Source organism: Symphodus melops (genome assembly GCF_947650265.1).
Source record: "Symphodus melops genome assembly, chromosome: 16".
NCBI lineage: Eukaryota > Metazoa > Chordata > Actinopteri > Labriformes > Labridae > Symphodus > Symphodus melops.
In genome coordinates, this window is record NC_136706.1 from 24,555,135 (window position 1) to 24,576,253 (window position 21,119).

General features: G+C 45.9%; 3 protein-coding genes across 3 annotated transcripts; all 3 read right to left on the bottom strand.

Annotated features, from left to right (window-relative positions):
* Positions 1–4,245: 4,245 nt before the first annotated feature.
* On the bottom strand, positions 4,246–5,676 carry LOC306836872 (molybdopterin synthase catalytic subunit). Its single transcript, XM_079364213.1, has 5 exons — positions 5,542–5,676; positions 4,999–5,116; positions 4,728–4,884; positions 4,507–4,630; positions 4,246–4,361 (listed from the first exon to the last, which is right to left on the bottom strand). The coding sequence occupies exons 2-5, from the start codon at positions 5,114–5,116 to the stop codon at positions 4,272–4,274; spliced, it is 489 nt and encodes a 162-aa protein (XP_079220339.1). The 5' UTR covers positions 5,542–5,676; the 3' UTR covers positions 4,246–4,271.
* A 2,859-nt stretch (positions 5,677–8,535) lies between these two features.
* man2a1 (mannosidase, alpha, class 2A, member 1) lies at positions 8,536–18,951 on the bottom strand. Its single transcript, XM_079364941.1, has 24 exons — positions 18,713–18,951; positions 17,854–17,996; positions 17,519–17,749; positions 17,185–17,329; positions 16,842–16,929; positions 16,576–16,659; positions 16,360–16,487; positions 16,107–16,280; positions 15,811–15,997; positions 15,487–15,664; positions 15,003–15,184; positions 14,690–14,887; positions 14,084–14,198; positions 13,907–13,974; positions 12,679–12,847; positions 12,353–12,589; positions 11,948–12,070; positions 11,283–11,397; positions 10,808–10,941; positions 10,467–10,608; positions 10,197–10,330; positions 9,902–10,096; positions 9,694–9,804; positions 8,536–9,479 (listed from the first exon to the last, which is right to left on the bottom strand). Coding segments are annotated over exons 1-24 (3,435 nt in total). The 5' UTR covers positions 18,714–18,951; the 3' UTR covers positions 8,536–9,326.
* A 163-nt stretch (positions 18,952–19,114) lies between these two features.
* On the bottom strand, positions 19,115–19,856 carry wdr36 (WD repeat domain 36; the record flags this gene model as incomplete). The annotated part of the gene is made up of 3 exons (XM_079363815.1): positions 19,115–19,374; positions 19,488–19,675; positions 19,772–19,856. Coding segments are annotated over 3 exons (423 nt in total), but the record flags the coding sequence as incomplete, so codon positions are not given.
* Positions 19,857–21,119: the final 1,263 nt, after the last annotated feature.

The window sequence follows — 21,119 nt, forward strand, 5'->3', positions numbered from 1 at the left end:
TATCTGTGGATCAATAGTTCAGTCTGTTGGACTCTGATGTAACAGAACGCCGTCAGTCAACATTTTAAGGTCAAACGAACAAATGTGCAACGTCTGCTGAACATTCAAACAAGGGCGTGAACTACAGGTCAACATCCATCCCATAATGAGTCAACATCAGGCCAGACTGAGCATCCATCCCATAATGAGTCAACATCAGGCCAGACTGAGCATCCATCCCATAATGAGTCAACATCAGGCCAGACTGAGCATCCATCCCATAATGAGTCCACATCAGGCCAGACTGAGCATCCATCCCATAATGAGTCCACATCAGGCCAGACTGAGCATCCATCCCATAATGAGTCCACATCAGGCCAGACTGAGCATCCATCCCATAATGAGTCCACATCAGGCCAGACTGAGCATCCATCCCATAATGAGTCAACATCAGGCCAGACTGAGCATCCATCCCATAATGAGCAGGCAGCAGAGCTTTACAAACAGTCTGGCTCCCCCTGCAGTCTGTAACAGGAACTACATCTCAGGGTCGTCATGACGACGGTGTTTTAAACTTGGATTTGATGAAATGAAACAATGTTTTTAAATTTGACTGAAGAGAAATGAAAGAGTACTGTTACTGGTCTGTAAACTGGGACACGTGCTGCTACTGGTCTGTAAACTGGGACACATGCTGTTACTGGTCTGTAAACTGGGACACATACTGTTACTGGTCTGTAAACTGGGACACATGCTGTTACTGGTCTGTAAACTGGGACACATACTGTTACTGGTCTGTAAACTGGGACCTGTGCTGTTACTGGTCTGTAAACTGGGACACATGCTGTTACTGGTCTGTAAACTGGGACACATGCTGTTACTGGTCTGTAAACTGGGACCTGTGCTGTTACTGGTCTGTAAACTGGGACCTGTGCTGTTACTGGTCTGTAAACTGGGACACATGCTGTTACTGGTCTGTAAACTGGGACACATACTGTTACTGGTCTGTAAACTGGGACCTGTGCTGTTACTGGTCTGTAAACTGGGACACATGCTGTTACTGGTCTGTAAACTGGGACACATGCTGTTACTGGTCTGTAAACTGGGACACATGCTGTTACTGGTCTGTAAACTGGGACCTGTGCTGTTACTGGTCTGTAAACTGGGACACATGCTGCTACTGGTCTGTAAACTGGGACACATGCTGTTACTGGTCTGTAAACTGGGACACGTGCTGCTACTGGTCTGTAAACTGGGATACGTGCTGTTACTGGTCTGTAAACTGGGACACGTGCTGTTACTGGTCTGTAAACTGGGACACATGCTGCTACTGGTCTGTAAACTGGGACACATGCTGCTACTGGTCTGTAAACTGGGACACATGCTGTTACTGGTCTGTAAACTGGGACCTGTGCTGCTACTGGTCTGTAAACTGGGACCTGTGCTGCTACTGGTCTGTAAACTGGGACCTGTGCTGCTACTGGTCTGTAAACTGGGACGCATGCTGCTACTGGTCTGTAAACTGGGACACATGCTGCTACTGGTCTGTAAACTGGGACACATGCTGTTACTGGTCTGTAAACTGGGACACATACTGCTACTGGTCTGTAAACTGGGACCTGTGCTGTTACTGGTCTGTAAACTGGGACACATACTGTTACTGGTCTGTAAACTGGGACACATGCTGTTACTGGTCTGTAAACTGGGACCTGTGCTGTTACTGGTCTGTAAACTGGGACGCATGCTGTTACTGGTCTGTAAACTGGGACCTGTGCTGTTACTGGTCTGTAAACTGGGACCTGTGCTGTTACTGGTCTGTAAACTGGGACACATGCTGTTACTGGTCTGTAAACTGGGACACATACTGTTACTGGTCTGTAAACTGGGACCTGTGCTGTTACTGGTCTGTAAACTGGGACACATGCTGTTACTGGTCTGTAAACTGGGACACATGCTGTTACTGGTCTGTAAACTGGGACACATGCTGTTACTGGTCTGTAAACTGGGACCTGTGCTGTTACTGGTCTGTAAACTGGGACACATGCTGCTACTGGTCTGTAAACTGGGACACATGCTGTTACTGGTCTGTAAACTGGGACACGTGCTGCTACTGGTCTGTAAACTGGGATACGTGCTGTTACTGGTCTGTAAACTGGGACACGTGCTGTTACTGGTCTGTAAACTGGGACACATGCTGCTACTGGTCTGTAAACTGGGACACATGCTGCTACTGGTCTGTAAACTGGGACACATGCTGTTACTGGTCTGTAAACTGGGACCTGTGCTGCTACTGGTCTGTAAACTGGGACCTGTGCTGCTACTGGTCTGTAAACTGGGACCTGTGCTGCTACTGGTCTGTAAACTGGGACGCATGCTGCTACTGGTCTGTAAACTGGGACACATGCTGCTACTGGTCTGTAAACTGGGACACATGCTGTTACTGGTCTGTAAACTGGGACACATACTGCTACTGGTCTGTAAACTGGGACCTGTGCTGTTACTGGTCTGTAAACTGGGACACATGCTGCTACTGGTCTGTAAACTGGGACACATGCTGTTACTGGTCTGTAAACTGGGACACATGCTGCTACTGGTCTGTAAACTGGGACCTGTGCTGTTACTGGTCTGTAAACTGGGACCTGTGCTGTTACTGGTCTGTAAACTGGGACACATGCTGCTACTGGTCTGTAAACTGGGACCTGTGCTGTTACTAGTCTGTAAACTGGGACACATGCTGCTACTGGTCTGTAAACTGGGACACATGCTGCTACTGGTCTGTAAACTGGGACACATGCTGCTACTGGTCTGTAAACTGGGACCTGTGCTGTTACTGGTCTGTAAACTGGGACACATGCTGCTACTGGTCTGTAAACTGGGACACATGCTGCTACTGGTCTGTAAACTGGGACCTGTGCTGCTACTGGTCTGTAAACTGGGACACATGCTGTTACTGGTCTGTAAACTGGGACACATGCTGCTACTGGTCTGTAAACTGGGACACATGCTGTTACTGGTCTGTAAACTGGGACACATGCTGCTACTGGTCTGTAAACTGGGACACGTGCTGTTACTGGTCTGTAAACTGGGACACGTGCTGTTACTGGTCTGTAAACTGGGACACGTGCTGTTACTGGTCTGTAAACTGGGACCTGTGCTGTTACTGGTCTGTAAACTGGGACCTGTGCTGTTACTGGTCTGTAAACTGGGACACATGCTGCTACTGGTCTGTAAACTGGGACACATGCTGCTACTGGTCTGTAAACTGGGACACATGCTGCAACTGGTCTGTAAACTGGGACCTGTGCTGCTACTGGTCTGTAAACTGGGACACATGCTGTTACTGGTCTGTAAACTGGGACACATGCTGCTACTGGTCTGTAAACTGGGACACATGCTGTTACTGGTCTGTAAACTGGGACACATGCTGCTACTGGTCTGTAAACTGGGACACGTGCTGTTACTGGTCTGTAAACTGGGACACGTGCTGTTACTGGTCTGTAAACTGGGACACGTGCTGTTACTGGTCTGTAAACTGGGACCTGTGCTGTTACTGGTCTGTAAACTGGGAGTTAGCGTTAGCATGAATGTTTGATTGTTTTATGATGTTTCAGAAATGCTCAATAAAGTTGAACTTTTGAACTCGTCGTTTCTTCGTGACCTTAAATCTGACTTTATTTATTTACAAGTTTAAAGACGAACGATTTCAGGAAAAGATTGAATTTAGATTTTTCTGGCAGAAATTGCGATTTCGATTTTGATCACGATTTTCTTGAAATCAAACTTGTGCAACGTTCTCAATGTAACATTTACAAACATGACAGGAAATGACATCATACCAGTTAACACTTTAAATTAATAGACTGAAAACTAAAGTTAAGAATTAATTTCAGATTTATTTATGAAGAAACACAGACGTGAGATGTTCTTGTTTTTAGAGTCAGTTTGACAGAAATCTGCTCTGAAGTGTTGAGATATATTTTGGGCCTTTGTTGTTGCCGTAGGTGACTTAGTTCACAGAAGTTATGCAACAAGAGAAGCTAACATTAGCATATTATGAGATGAACAACTTCTGTTTGTTTAGTTTAACAGCTTCCTTTATTAAAGACACACACACACACACACACACACACACACACACACACACACACACACACACACACACACACACACACACACACACACACACACACACACACACACACACACACACACACACACACACACACACACACACACACACACAGGAACGATCCGAACACGACTAACTTGATTTATTGTTTTATTGAAAGTCTTCAGTTTGAGGACGCAGGAAGTTCACTGTCAGACGACCACGGACACTCCGCGTTCTGCTTCCAGCTCGAGTCCTTCGTGTCGTACACTTCCTGTCAATCACAACAATCACGTCGTCATTCAGGATCAATCCGTCACCATGGTAACGCCGTTAGAAATCAATCATCTTAATGATCACACGATAAATAATTCAACATTCTTCATCATTGCTCTGATCAACCAATCAGTGAGCAGCACCTTCTTCCAGACGGGGAGCGTCGCCTTCAGCTGGGTGACGGCGTGCTGAATCGCTTGCTGTCCATCATGGCGATGAGGGGATGAGATCGCCATGACAACACTCGCCTGGCCCACTTCCACCCACCTGAGGAAGGAGCCACGGGGGGGGGGGGGTTATGGAGGCGGAGTCACAAAAAGGAAGGCATAATGGGAGGAGTCATAAATAAGAGGTTCGTTCTCACCCCAGTCGGTGATGGATGCAGACGTGTTTCACGCTAGGCCACCGTGCTCGCACGCCGTCACAGAGCTTCCTGAATTCTGATTGGGCCATGAGCTCGTACGCCTCGTACTCCAGACCAATCACCTTCCTGCCACCCACCTGATCCTCACGGGTCGTACCTACACACGCACACACACGCACGCACACGCACGCACACGTTGAAATAAAAATTGTTCAGAAACAATTTTGTTAATAAAGTTTTTGTTCGTAAAGTTTTTAAATAAAGTTTGAACCGATAAAAAGAGACACGGCTCCACACGTCGGGCTGTTCACAGCATCCACCACTTCCTGTACAGACAGCCAATCATGGCTTAGCTTGAAGACGTCCTTTCTCTCCTCTGATTGGTCCATCTGAAAGGAATCATGACACACAGTTCCTTTCCTGGCCGGGACCATAGACGCCTCATGACGTGCTGGAAGGCATGAAACATGGCGGCCATGTTGGATGGGTGGCTCTGTGCTGGCAGCAGAGTGACTCTGCAGCTTCTAACTGTAATAAGCAGTATTAATAAGAGATGACCTGAGACGACCTTTCACAGAGAACATTCATTGATCATGTCAGAGCTCAGTCTCTCCGTTTGTTCTGATCATTATGCTAATCAGAGGTAAACCTTCATCAATAGAAATGATCAGAGAGCGTCAGAGACCCATCCAAGATGGCGGCCGCGCTGACACGTCAGCTCCGATAGGCAGCGTCAGTCTATGAGGGATCTACGTGGTTTATGTCTATGGTCGGGAAGATGTTTGCATCGCTCTGATTGGCTCACTGATCACACCTGTTTATCCTCCGCTGAGCGGCGGCACCACCGCAACCTCGTCCCCGTCACCGAGAGTCACCACCTGGTCGCCGATGGCAACGTACTGCTGATTCACCGCCAAGACCACGTGACCCTGCAGGAGAGAGAGTCTACACACACACACACACACACACACACACACACACACACACACACACACACACACACACACACACACACACACACACACACACACACACACACACACACACACACACACACACACACACACACACACACACACAGTTAACACACTGTGTTGGGGGTAACTATGGTGCCCTGAAGTGGAGTATTTATATCTGATTGTTACCATGGCAACAACATTATTAGTCCTTGACACTTTGGATAAATAAAACGTGACCTCGGGTGTCGCTGCACCAACACTCCCCAAAGGTCCCGGCTGCTGATTGGTGTTGTCACGGCAACAGCCTGCTCCTCTTTGACTCCAGTCAGCTCCACGCTCTTAGCGAAGTACAACACACACACCTGCAGAGGAAAACACACACATGAGGAACACACACACACACACACCTGCAGAAGAAAACACACACGAGGAACACACACACACCTGCAGAAGAAAACACACACATATAAGGAACACACACACACACACACACACACACACACACACCTGCAGAAGAAAACACACACATATAAGGAACACACACACACACACACACACACACACACACACCTGCAGAAGAAAACACACACATATAAGGAACACACACACACACCTGCAGAAGAAAACACACACATATAAGGAACACACACACACACCTGCAGAAGAAAACACACACATATAAGGAACACACACACACACCTGCAGAAGAAAACACACACATATAAGGAACACACACACACACACACACACACACACCTGCAGAAGAAAACACACGAGGAACACACAAACCTGATGAACACACACGCGCACACACACTAATAATAATAATAAATAACAATAAAATGTTCAATATGATGACGCCACAAACAGGTCTGGTCAGGGTCAAAAGTTCAGGACTCCCCTCTGTGATCGGACCAATCAGAAAGCTTCATGTCTTTCTGAACATGTGACGATAACCTCCTCGTGCCTTCTGACGTCACTCTGCTAGTTAACAGAACTCCGTCGGTCATTTGGTCTGTTTAACCTTTTCCCGCCTTTACTGCGTCATTAATATAAAAATGTTCCCTTTAATAACGCAGTGACGTTAAATCATGACGTCACTGGGATTCGGCGTTAACGTCACTGACCTCCACACTCTGTGTCACACTTTAAAAGTGTTTTTACTGCAGGTGTGCGGAGTGTCACGTGTTAGTTTGTGTTCGAGTGGTTCTGACACGTGACCCAGCTGTGCGTCTGTGCACGAGACTCACCTGTGCAGTCATGAAGAAGTTTACAGGTTCTGAACATCTGAAGAAACCTGGCGAAGAACTGAAGTCTGTTTACATGCTCGCTGATTGTCACTTCCGCTTTCCTTCTTCTTCTGTGGTGTTTAACAGCAGCTGTGGTCCTCTCATCACTGCCCCCCTGAAGACAGTTAACCCTTACAGTCCTGACAGAGAGGAGCCCACAAGTCAGCTTCAGTGTTGTGACGTCATTGTGTTCGTCCTGTGGACTGAAGATCAATAAAGGTTTGGTGTTTGAATGAACGGATGGGCGGAGCTTCAGATGAACTGATTGATTAATGAACACAACCATCACCATGAGTTATGTCAGAGGGTTGAATGCTCTCCGCCGTGAGGCGCACAGAGCAACAGCGCCACCTAGTGTGTGATACTTTGATATTCAACAGTTAAAAAGGAGAAAACTATTTACAGTCGAAAAAAACAAATTAAGTAAAACAGCAACTACAGATTCTTTTTAACTCCAACCACCTCAGCGAGTTCCACCCTGTTCTGTTATTGGTGTCCATGGTTACCACAGAGCAGCTCCTCTGTCTCCATGGTTACCACAGAGCAGCTCCTCTGTCTCCATGGTTACCACAGAGCAGCTCCTCTGTCCGTGTCCATGGTTACCACAGAGCAGCTCCTCTGTCCGTGTCCATGGTTACCACAGAGCAGCTCAGTTTCACCGTTTCACTGACGACATTCAGCTTTACATCCCCGCCAAATCGGAAATCATCAATATTGTGCCCAAATGTCTGATCAGATCCATCCAGAACTCCTCCCTCTCCATCCAGAACTCCTCCCTCTCCATCCATGGCTCCTCCCTCTCCATCCAGAACTCCTCCCTCTCCATCCATGGCTCCTCCCTCTCCATCCAGAACTCCTCCCTCTCCATCCAGAACTCCTCCCTCTCCATCCATGGCTCCGCCTTCTCTGTAACCTCGGTGTCATCTTTCACCTACACACCGCTGCACTTCACACACAGGCATCAGTCATTAAACAGTCAATGGCCTGCATTGACTGTTTAATGACTGTACTCACACCTCTGGCACTACCTCAAACACCTCTGTACATGCACATGGAACTAGTTTCTAGAAGGTCAGCACTTTGTTTCTAAGGCTCTTTAACTGTTTACAGGTCTCTTTTAACCAGCACATGTTTTTCTCTCCTTCACAGGTTATGTACATTATGCTATATAAGTTTAAGTCTAATGCTAATGCTAACTGCACAGGTTATGTACATTATGCTATATAGGTTTAAGTCTAATGCTAACTGCACAGGTTATGTACATTATGCTATATAAGTTTTAAGTCTAATGCTAATGCTAACTGCACAGGTTTAACCTGTAATTATATTTACTCTTAGTCACATAGGGGCTGCTAAATCTTGTTTGGGGGATTATTGTATACAGAGGGGGGGGGGGGGGGGGGAGGGGGGACAGCGGGTGTGTATTGTAACTAATGTCTTGTGTCCTGCCTGTCTGTATACTGCTACTGGATGCCTTGAATTTCCCTCGGGATCAATAAAGTATCTATCTATCTATCTATCTATCTATCTATCTATCACCTTCAGAGCCGACGACTGCAACAAGGTTTAAAAATAATTTATTTTAAAATCAGAAGTTCCAACATTGAAAGATTTTTTTTTACAAATTCGGGAATAAAAAACTGTTTCAGAAACAGGAATGTTCTCGATTAAAACAGAAAAATGTAAGTTTCCCTTTTTCACAGTACAAACATAAGAAACACACTCAGAGACACACACACACACTCAGAGACACACACTCAGAGACACACACACACACACTCAGAGACACACACTCAGAGACACACTCAGAGACACGCACACACACTCAGAGACACACACTCAGAGACACACACACACACACTCTTTCAAACAGAAACAGAAAAAATCAGCAGGTAGACATTGTGATTGACAGTCACCATGGCAACACACATACAGTGGTAACAACTTGTTTGGTCCCTTCATTGTTGCCGTGGAAACCTGGTTCAGCATGTAGCGTGTTTTTTAAACATTTGTCCGTCTCTGACCTTTGACCTCTGCTGTTTGATGTTTTGTTGAACTTTGACCCTGATGACCTCACCAGATTTATATTTGATATAATTTCTTAATTTAAAATCTTTGTATTTTCATGACTAACAGTTGATTTTATTTTGAAAGGGTTCAGACTCACAGGAAGTCGAACGGTTTGAAACTTCAGCTCATTTCAACTTTACTTTAATTAATAAATTAATTAATTTACGTGTTTACACGGCCTGCCATCAGTTTGTTTATTTTCTGTGGCTATTCTCTGATTGGTTGATTCTTTTACTCGATGGACATTTGTTTTTTCAATTTTAACAGGTTCTTTTTGTTCTTTAATCTATCTCAACGCGGAAAGCATTGATTTCCATTGGTCGCAGTTTCTGTTGTCGGGCAGATTCCGGCTCGTCGTGATGTCTCAGCAGAGTGAGGCCGGAGCGCCGGACCGAACGAAACCGGAGAGGAGCGAAAAGATCGTCGAGATTCACCTGCAAAGAAAACAATAAACAAATAATAATCAAACAAATAATAAATAAACAGAAGGAACAAAAACAGACAAAATACAAACTGAAACTATAAAGCAAATATTTAAATATAAATCTTTTTTATTTATTTTTTTTAAATCAAAGAAAAAATCTTTCATGTCAACAGAAAAAGGAACAAACTAAATGATTTTTAAAAAAGTTGTTTGTTAGTTTGTACCTCCTCGTGCACACTCCACGTGCATTGTAATGACGGTGGGGGGGCGGAGCTACAATCAAAGCCCTTCCTGTGGAGCAGTAGGGCCACTTCCTGTGACGGACTTCCTGCTTCCTTTGATCACAAACAAACAACCAGTCATGTTTAGATGTGGTTGTTGTTTGAACCTCTTTGATCTGATTCTTAAAGGCGTGTCCAGGTGTGACCTCACCTGTGCGTCCTCCAGTGTCCTCAGGTTCAGCAGGTGAACGTCACACGGCAGAGACGAATAGAGCGGCCGGAAGGGGCGAAGTTTGGGCAGTTGGCTGTTGCTAGGGGCAACCATGGTGATTGGAGGGTGACACATGAACAGTGAGGTCAGGTGGGCAAGCAGGGACAGGTGCTCAACGGAGGCTCCTCCCACCTCCTGTTATCAACAAAAGAAAAAGTGTTAAAAGCCTCTAACGTCATCTTTTATTCTGAATAACGTCTTTACTCGCAGGACTTATTATGCCCCGCCCCCTCACCTGAGCCCCGCCCCCTCTGTCCTCTAGTAGCAGCTGATACAGGCTGGCCGTCACCTTGTTGTCGGTGACGCCCTGACCAAGGCCGCGGTTATCATCCTGCTGCAGCCGGCGGTCCAACACCACCTCCAGCTCCCCTGCACAGGTCAGAGGTCAGAGGTCAGAGAGTTTTAACTGACTTCCTGTTTGCTACTAAATAATATTATTCAACAGCTGTGAATGAAAAGTCTAACATGGAATGAATCAACTGGTGACGTGGTCCAGGTGACTCACCTGGTTTGAGCGCAGCGACCGCCTGACTCTGAGCCGACAGCAGAGACAAGCGAGATGTCGAGTCCTGAACGAACGCCGCCGAGCTCATGGGGTAAAAGTTCGCCTGTAGGGGGAGCTTCGCCAGCGTCCGCCGCTGCTGCATCTGCACCGATCAGTCATGATTCAATATTTACCCAATGAGCAGTGATAAATTCCGCCCTCTACCGAGCCTTGAACAGCCACCACAGAGGAGCGTGTTCAGTGACAGACCCCCTACAGGCCATCAGACTGTACAACAGCTCCCTGTCACAGCACACGGTGACATCATCCAACTCTGTGACATCATTAAACAGCAATCAAACCTGGAAACTGTTGAGGTCGGTGTAGAAACGGTTGCCGTTGGCGACATCACTGACAAGCCGCATGATGAGCTCACGGTTAACCTCTGACCTAATATCCACCGTGTTGGAAATCTCCAAAGATCTCCCAGCATGCCCTGGGGCAGAAACAGAGAGTGAAAAGAGAGGGAACACTGACCACAGCCTGACAGACTGAACCCAGGGAACAGGAACACTGACCACAGCCTGACAGACTGAACCCAGGGAACACTGACCACAGCCTGACAGACTGAACCCAGGGAACACTGACCACAGCCTGACAGACTGAACCCAGGGAACACTGACCACAGCCTGACAGACTGAACCCAGGGAACACTGACCACAGCCTGACAGACTGAACCCAGGGAACACTGACCACAGCCTGACAGACTGAACCCAGGGAACACTGACCACAGCCTGACAGACTGAACCCAGGGAACACTGTATATTCTTATTTTACCTTCCAGGTGGTACAGTCGGACTTTGTGTGTAAAGTGCTTGAAACAGGAAGTGATGTCAGAGAAAACAGGACCTCTGGAAACCCTTACCAGGGGGGGCTCAGAGGACGAGTAGAGCTGCAGAGAGCGAGAGAGAGAGAGAGAGAGAGAGAGAGAGAGAGACAGAGAGACAGAGAGAGAGAGAGACAGAGAGAGAGACAGAGAGACAGAGAGAGAGACAGAGAGAGAGAGAGAGAGAGAGAGAGAGAGAGAGACAGAGAGAGAGAGAGAGACAGAGAGAGAGAGAGAGAGAGAGAGAGACAGAGAGAGAGAGAGAGAGACAGAGAGAGAGAGAGAGACAGAGAGAGAGAGAGAGACAGAGAGAGACAGAGAGAGAGAGAGAGAGAGAGACAGAGAGACAGAGAGACAGAGAGAGAGAGAGAGAGACAGAGAGAGAGAGAGAGACAGAGAGAGAGAGAGAGAGAGAGAGAGAGACAGAGAGAGAGAGAGACAGAGAGAGAGAGACAGAGAGAGAGACAGAGAGACAGAGAGAGACAGAGAGAGAGAGAGAGAGACAGAGAGAGAGACAGAGAGAGAGAGAGAGACAGAGAGAGAGAGAGAGCGAGAGAGAGAGGTTAGTCCAGGTATGACTGATCTGGTCAAGACTTGGTTCTGGTTCTGGTCTCACCTGGGCACCCTCTGGCCCCGGCAGGAACAAGTAGGCCCCGCTCTTATCCCGGGCTGAGCTGGTTCCGTACCACAGGAAGCTGACCTGGACCTGTCGGACCAGACCGGACTGAAGGCGGAGCTTCTACATTTCAAAATAAAACAAAGAAAATCAAACATTTCCATTTCACTGTAAAAAATCAATCATTTAACATTCAATAAAAACTAAATTCCCATTGATAAGAACAACTAAGAATTCAAAGTTAGACATGTAAATCTTAACTTATAAGATTTGATGTTAAATAAACTTAAATAATCAATTCTATTTTACTCTGTAATATATTTTTATTCTAAATAATACTACTTTACATTTATTTAAAAAAAACTCTCTTTTTTTTGTAAATGTATTTTATTTTGAAACTCTTACTTGCAGGAGGCCAGTCTCAGAGGAACTCCATATTTGGACGTGTTTGTTGCTAATTGACAGGGGGGTGTCTGCCTCACCTCCTTTCAGGTGGGACACCTGAAAGTGTTCAGACTTGATTGTTGGCAGGTTACCATGACGACTGAAGGTGTATTGAACCCGGTGGGAGGAGCCAACAGAGGCTTTGGTCACATGATAAATGACGAGTGACAGAGGAGGAAGTTCAGCCACGAAGTCGAGCTGAAGGAGAAAATAAAAAAGACGTTTGATCAAACAGAATGCCTGCTAAGACACTTAAGCTGCGCTCTGATTGGACAATCACTGATCACCTGGAAAGCCTCTGTGGACGCTTTGCTTGGCTCCACCCACACTGCAGAGATCTGTACAGTCATTGGTCGACCTGTTTCTGCATCAACAACCTTAGCATCTGGTGAGTCGACGATGACGCTAACAACCGACGTACGTAGCTGCTCAGTTGGGTTAAAGGCAACCAACGACCTGAAATGACATCATCAATAATCACCCATCAGCAGACTTAGTCAGTTAGCTTAGCATCATCTGACGTAAACAAAGGTTAAACAGCATGGGGTTGAACTGTCAGGTATCAATCAGTTAGCTTAGCATCATCTGATGTAAACAAAGGTTAAACAGCATGGGGTCGAACTGTCAGGTATCAGTCAGTTAGCTTAGCATCATCTGATGTACACAAAGGTTAAACAGCATGGGGTTGAACTGTCAGGTATCAGTCAGTTAGCTTAGCATCATCTGATGTACACAAAGGTTAAACAGCATGGGGTTGAACTGTCAGGTATCAGTCAGTTAGCTTAGCATCATCTGATGTACACAAGGGTTAAACAGCATGGGGTTGAACTGTCAGGTATCAGTCAGTTAGCTTAGCATCATCTGATGTAAACAAAGGTTAAACAGCATGGGGTCGAACTGTCAGGTATCAGTCAGTTAGCTTAGCATCATCTGATGTAAACACAGGTTAAACAGCATGGGGTCGAACTGTCAGGTATCAGTCAGTTAGCTTAGCAGGGTGGTGTTTCTGTATAAAACATGGACGTAGACTCAGTGACATTATGAATCGATGGAGGTCGCCATGTTGGAAATGCTAAAATATGCTGGGACAGAACTCAGGTAAAACACCAAGGAGATCATCAGGCTAACGTTACGTCTCAATCTGTTCTGAATATTTGCAGGGACGTTCACGCTGCTTCTCGCTCGCCCACTCTCTCTCTCTTTGTCAGTTTTTTAATCAAACAATACAGAGACGAGCTAACTGGCTGCTGTGTGAACGAGCGCAGTAAAGATGTTCACACGTCTGACCAGACGACCTTGACCTGCTGACAGTGACATTGAGCTGAAAACAGGGGAACGTGGTGCTCCGTAGACACGAGAGGTTGTTGTTCTAATAGATCGACGTAGGAATGACTGAAGATTGTTGTTTTAAACTTTAGAAGGTTTTATGTTCACACAGAGTGACTCTGAACACCCTCGAAGTCCTGGTGATACCTCTCCTCTGTAAGTCCTGTTAACAAGCCCCGCCCCTCTTACCTGGGCTCTTCACTGAGCGTGAGCGTTGTCTTCTGAGGCAGAGCGTCCTGCGCTGACATCACATCGTCCTGAAACACATTCATACTGATTATTGTGTTTATATTTCTATATTTAGTGTTTTTACACTGCAAAAAAACTTTAATATTAAAATATATGGAGCTGGGGGTCAGAGGTCACCATTTCCATGAAAGGTTTCGATTGGTCGTGGTTGTAGTGGCTCTTGTCCAATAGGAGGAGCCAGTGGGCGGAGCTCTGCAGCACCTGTCTCAGGTTCAGGATGGAGCGAAACAGTCTGTGAAATTAAGTTTGATTATTTAATTTAATTTAGTGTTTGGTGTTTTAATCTTTAAACGATGTTAGCTGCTAACGCTAAATGGTTATGTTTTAATGCTAATGCTAACTGCTAACGAGGTGGTACCTGTTACCGTTGCCGTGGTGACGCTGTCCTTCAACAGAGAGCATGAAGGGATAAATGAGACAAAAAATGCTAAAGCTAAAGACAATTAAGAGTTCATGGTGCTACAATGCTAACAGGCTGAAAATGATTCTTTATCTCAAATAATTGATTTTTTAAAAAAAGTTTTCAAAAAAAAACAAATAAAAAGTTAAAGTCAGATTTCAAAATAATAAATGCTCTATGAAACACTGAAATGATGCTATCCATGCTAACACTTGCTAATCCCCCTTGCCGCTAAAACAAAGATAAACCTGTTAGCTTACATGCTAATGTGAATGATTCTGCCTGAACGCTAATAGGCTAGGATGCTAACAGGAAGTTGTTACCTGTTGCCATAATCGACCACCACAGGGTCGCGGGCGGTGCCAGTTACTGCATCGTGATGCTGGAACAGCCCCAGGCTCCGCCTCCCACTTGTCAAACGCTGGAAATGATCTCTCGCCGGAAACTCAGCGACCAGGTGACCGTCGTCTCGGAAACGGCGAATTTCAGCCAGTGCGAGGCTGAAGAGGATTTCTGACGCTCTAAGGCAAAAGAGATCAGACAGGTATGAACAGGTGTGACCTGGCCAGGTGTGACCTGGCCAGGTGTGACCTGAACAGGTGTGACCTGAACAAGTGCTACCTGGGCAGGTGTTACCTGAGCGTGGCCTCCAGCATTCTGTCGAGCCGTTTGTAGAAAGGTCTGGACGTGAAGTATCCGCTCCAGTAATGGTCGTCTCGATCGGCGTAGGTGAAGAAGTCACCGCGCACTGTGGGCAGAGGCGTGGTCAGACGTTTATGCAGAGACAGGAAGTAATCTGAAAGCGTCCCGAAACGAGCCTGAAAAGAAACAGAAGAAGAAGAAATAGGATCTATAATCAATGATTGATCATCGTAGGTTTTATATCAACGCCATAGAAGAAGAAACGTCTCCAATCAGAGAGTGACATCAAATACTCTTCAGGTGTGTCAGGTGTTTTCCCCCCTCAGGCCCCGCCCCCTCAGGTGTGTCAGGTGTTTTCCCCCCTCAGGCCCCGCCCCCTCAGGTGTGTCAGGTGTTTTCCCCCCTCAGGCCACGCCCCCTCAGGTGTCAGGTGTTTTGCCCCCCTCAGGCCCCGCCCCCTCAGGTGTGTCAGGTTCACCTTGACATGCAGCTCTGGATGCTGATCAAAGTAGTCGAACAGTTTCTGATAGTTGTTGAACTGAACGTCCCACTCGCTCGACTCTGTGAATCGAAAGTCGTCACCAAGTGGAACGAGGAGAACCGGCGATCTGAAGAGACGAGACTTCTGACGGTACTGGTCGAGGAGGAGGAGCGCTCTGATTGGACAGGAAGTGAGCACAGAGCGCCAAGACGGTGAGAAAGAACAGACTGACACATTAAAACGTGTAAAAACATCCAGAAGCCTCAGACCAGTTTCACTTTTATTAATTTAATATACACTAAAGCCCCGCCCACTCATTACCTCTCCTTGATGTTCTGCTCTGTGATTGGCTGTGGAGATATTTTCCAAGGACAGCTAACCCGCCTCCCTGGCAAGCGATGGAAATCGAACTGACAACAGACTGATGGGTTCGGACCACACGTGTGCGGCACGTCATAGCTGTAGAACGGCATCATGTGACATGTGATGTCACTGCGGGGGGAGGAGTCTGAAACACAGGAAGAGGGCGGAGCCAGAGTTGTTGTATCAGCGATTTACACTTTATATTCAAAGAAACATGAACGGGCGAGTCCTCTCTCTCTAACTCGCCATCTCACCCCAACTCTGTCGCCATAGAAACTCAAGCGTCTGTTGCTGGGCAAAGTGTTTCTTGATGGCGTAGTGAACACGCTGTATGACCATGTCCTGAAGCCCCGCCCCCTTCAGCAGGTAGGTCATGGAGGGGGAGTGGCCAAAGGGATCGATGGCCCAGCCGCTGCTCGGACGCACACCTGGACAGAGGTGGACCAATGTGAGAGTGGTGTTGTCATACAGGAACAGGAAGTGATGCTTGTGGGAGGAGTCACGCACCGAGGTGTCGCTGCATCCACTGGTGTCCCTCCATCAGCTGATCGAGCAGAGCAAAGTAATGAGAATTCGCCTCGTCCGCCATCACCCAGCCACCCGTCACCAGCTCCAACTGCCCCACCCCCAACAGGCTGACCAATCACAGAGCAGCACAGAGACACACAGGATGTGATGCATGTATTATCTAAACGCCAACACGTGTCAGAGGTGGGCGTTTACCGTTTGACCGCGTCTCTCTTCTGCTCGTCGATTCCACTCCACCATTTAGAGAAATAACTGATCTCTGCCCAAATCATCTTCCTCCTAATCAACACATGACAGCTGTCAATCATCGGTATGCTGCTTAGCCCCGCCCACACACACATCTGTATATTCAACAGAGATGGCGTGCAAAAGTTATTTTAAAGGACCAATCATGAGCCTTTTAAAAGACCATGTGACCTTCACATAAAGGACCCGGGGGAGGAGCTAGTGTGTGATGTCACCTGGAGTCCTCGCTCAGTTTGATCAGCATGTTGTCCAAGATGTGTTTCGTCTGATCCTCAAAGTAGCTGTCAAAAGTCTTCAACCAGCCTGACACACACACACACACACACACACACACACACACACACACACACACACACACACACACACACACACACACACACACACACACACACACACACACACACACACACACACACACACACACACACACACACACACACACACACACTGCCATTAAATGTTTACAGGCTATTTTCTTGCATGACCAACTTCTCATGAAACGTTTGTGTGTGTGTGTGTGTGTGTGTGTGTGTGTGTGTGTGTGTGTCTCTGTCTCACCTGGGTCATTGTGAGAGTGAGGAACAACAAACACCTCCAGCTGCTGATCGTCCCATTGGTTCTCATGATAACTGATGTCAAAGCCCTGTTTCCAGGCTCCGCCGTCAGGGTTATCAAATGGAAGACGGTCGTACACGTCGAGCAGCTGAAAACACACACACACACACACACACACACACACACACACACACACACACACACACACACACACACACACACACACACACACACACACACACACACACACACACACACACAGAAAACTATTTCACTTCAGAGAGCCACAAAGCTAACAGCTGTTAGCTTTAGCTAGCTGTTAGCTTGGTAAACTAACCTGAACACCATTTTTTCCGTCCCTAATCTCTTCGGCCGATCGGCAGCCAGGCAACGTGCCAGCTCGGCTGAGGGCAGAGTTTGAGGACCCATTAACTCCTCCCCCTTGTCCTCCCTTATCCAATGAAGCTTTGCGGAGGATCAGGGAGTCTCGTAACGTAGCAACCAGGCGGTTGTTTTCGTTCAGGAGACGCTCCAACTTGTCAATCTTCAGCTGGAGGCGGGACAAGTCCTGCACACAAAGTTAAAAAAAAGTTAAAATGGTTAAAATAACTTGTTTAAGATTTGGAACCTCAAGTCAGGGTTTGTCCATTGATGATGACATCACAGACTCGCCTCATCCACCTGTCCAACAGGTTTCTCTTTGCTCTGCTTTAGCTCCGCCCCCTGCATCAACTCCAGCATGCGGTACAGTGACATCACAGCCACGCAGAAGACTCCACCCACTAACACAGGCAGCAGCTGGCTCCTCTTCATCACTGAAACAAAGAAACACTTAGACACTGCCAGGTGCATTTTGGGTAAAACATCACAAAGGGCAGTAGCCCCTCCCCTTTATGACATCACAAAGGGCAGTAGCCCCTCCCCCAGGTGGGTGACACTCCCACAGCTAGGTGTTTGTTCTGCCCTCTGAGTCTGCCTTCTCACCGTAAACAATAGGACATGGAGCCAGAAAGCAGCGAGTACACCCGAGCCCTTCCAGAGAGGGGGCGTGGCCAGACACAGCTCATTTACATATTTAAACTGAACGCAGCATCAGTCCTCTCTTTCACACACCTGTCTGATTTCACCCATAGAAATGGAGCCACGTTTGTTGAAGTGGGCGTGACTTAAGAGCAGCATTGGCTTTGTATCATGAATGACACGTGTTGGTGGATTTCAATGTTTGTGTTACCTGTGTTTGTCAGATTCAGGTCCCTCACAGGTGTCTACCACACCCTCACCTGTCCATGACGTCATTACATTTTTTGTATTTGGTTTGCAACACATAAAATCATCACTATTCATAATTAACTTAAGTTTGAACAGAAACACTTTAAAACATCAACTTCTAACATCTCTACAGTAAAACAATAATTTACAAATATTTTTAAAAATCCGTTCTTTGTTTTAAACTCGTGCCCGCCGCTGAGTGTCTCACCGCTGTGTAGAAACAATTCATCAAACTTTATTTTCTCAGGTGAACTTTTCTTACTCAACTTCCGCGTTGGTCCAACAGCTGCTGCTTTCGCGCTCTGCCTCGTGCTGCTTCTCACACACACCGTGACGTCACCGTCTGCCCTCCGTTACCGGGGAAAATTAAATAAAACTAAACCATAAAAAGTTTAGATACTTAACATAAAGTTTGTCTGTTCGTCTATCCCCGTCCAGCGCGAGCTCAGGCTGCTACTGCGCAAGCGCACTGCCGCTTGTTTTGCTTCCGGTTTGGCTCAGCTGACTCAGCTCTACAGGGACAGTGCTTCCGGTCCGGAGTGTGTGTGTGTGCGTGTGTGAAGATTTAAAAAAAACAAGACGACAAAAAGCTGTTAAAAATGTTTTAATCAATAAAAAATTATTCAAACAAAAAAAAATCAAAGAAGCAGAAACTTTATCCAAAACACTGTGTGTGTGTGTGTGTGTGTGTGTGTGTGTGTGTGTGTGTGTGTGTGTGTGTGTGTGTGTGTGTGTGTGTGTGTGTGTGTGTGTGTGTGTGTGTGTGTGCGTGTGTTACAGCAGTGCACTCTTTGTGTATGACAGCAGACACAGTGATTGGTCGAATGATGCCTGTAGCTCCGCCCAACCAGCGTCCAGCCTGGAGGAGAGGCAGAGTAACGCGTCCATGGCGACAGGGTCCTGAGACAGCGAGCGAAGATGGAGCTGAAAAAACAAACAAACAGGAAACTAAGGGGGCAGATTTTCACAATAAAAGTCAAAAGACGTCCCTTACTGTTTGAATCTAAAGTCACTTTGCTGCACTATGATTGGCTGACCTTCAGGAAGAGCGCCAGGTAAGCATGAGCCAGGTCAAAGTCCCGCCCACTGACCAACATGCTGTCAATCATTTTAATAAAGGCGAGTAAGAGACTGCTGTCTCCGCCCCCTTCTGATGTCAGCGAGGTGAGCTCCACAGAGAGCGCCGCCGGCCCACAATCCTTCAGGAGACTCAACGGGCGATTGACTGCACAAAAAGAGAGAGAGGACATTTTCTTTTTAATGCTGTAAATGTTTGAAACTTTGTCAACAATAAAAAATCTGTTTGTTTTTAAAAACTCACACGAGCCGGACTGAAGAGACGACGCCAGAGCAGAGCTGACCTCTGACCTCTGAGGCAACACCCCCCAACTCAGCACCTTCGACTGTCAACAACGTAAACATCATCAATATCAACAACATAAACATCATCAACAACAACGTAAACATGATCAACAACAATGTAAACATGATCAACAACAACGTAAACATGATCGACAACAACGTAAACATGATCGACAACAGCGTAAACATGATCGACAACAACGTAAACATGATCGACAACAACGTAAACATGATCAACAACAATGTAAACATGATCAACAACAATGTAAACATGATCAACAACAGCGTAAACATGATCAACAACAATGTAAACATGATCAACAACAATGTAAACATGATCAACAACAATGTAAACATGATCAATATCAACAACAATGTAAACATGATCAACAACAACGTAAACATGATCAACAACAATGTAAACATGATCAACAACAATGTAAACATGATCGACAACAATGTAAACATGATCAACAACAATGTAAACATGATCGACAACAATGTAAACATGATCGACAACAATGTAAACATGATCAACAACAATGTAAACATGATCAACAACAACGTAAACATGATCAACAACAATGTAAACATGATCAACAACAATGTAAACATGATCGACAACAACGTAAACATGATCAACAACAACGTAAACATGATCAACAATGTAAACATAATCAATATCAACAATGTAAACATGATCAACAACAATGTAAACATAATCAATATCAACAATGTAAACATGATCAACAACAACAACATCTTCATCATCACACCTCGTCGAGGCATGATATCTGTTCATGTCCTCCAGAGTCAAGACTGTATCAATCAATCAATCAATCTTTATTTGTATAACATCAGTTCATAGCAGGTGTTATCTGGAGACACTTTACTAAAGCAGGTAAACATGTTCATTGTTTACATAAAGCAGGTAAACATGCTCATTGTTTACATAAAGCAGGTAAACATGCTCATTGTTTACATAAAGCAGGTAACATGCTCATTGTTTACATAAAGCAGGTAAACATGCTCATTGTTTACATAATGCAGGTAAACATGCTCATTGTTTACATAAAGCAGGTAAACATGCTCATTGTTTACATAAAGCAGGTAAACATGCTCATTGTTTACATAAAGCAGGTAAACATGTTCATTGTTATGTTTACATAAAGCAGGTAAACATGTTCATTGTTTACATAAAGCAGGTAAACATGTTCATTGTTTACATAAAGCAGGTAAACATGCTCATTGTTTACATAAAGCAGGTAAACATGTTCATTGTTTACATAAAGCAGGTAAACATGCTC

Excerpts from the sequence above, each read along its gene's own strand:
- LOC306836872 (XM_079364213.1), bottom strand. The coding sequence starts at position 5,116 with ATGGACCAATCAGAGGAGAGAAAGGACGTCTTCAAGCTAAGCCATGAT. Across the intron at positions 4,885-4,998 it reads AGCCGTGTCTCTTTTTATCG|GTACGACCCGTGAGGATCAG; the intron begins GTTCAAACTTTA and ends GTGCGTGTGTAG. Across the intron at positions 4,362-4,506 it reads CGCTCCCCGTCTGGAAGAAG|GAAGTGTACGACACGAAGGA; the intron begins GTGCTGCTCACT and ends TGTGATTGACAG.
- man2a1 (XM_079364941.1), bottom strand. Across the intron at positions 17,750-17,853 it reads CTGTTGGACAGGTGGATGAG|GACTTGTCCCGCCTCCAGCT; the intron begins GCGAGTCTGTGA and ends CTTTGTGTGCAG. Across the intron at positions 15,185-15,486 it reads ATCCAGAGCTGCATGTCAAG|GCTCGTTTCGGGACGCTTTC; the intron begins GTGAACCTGACA and ends GTTTCTTTTCAG.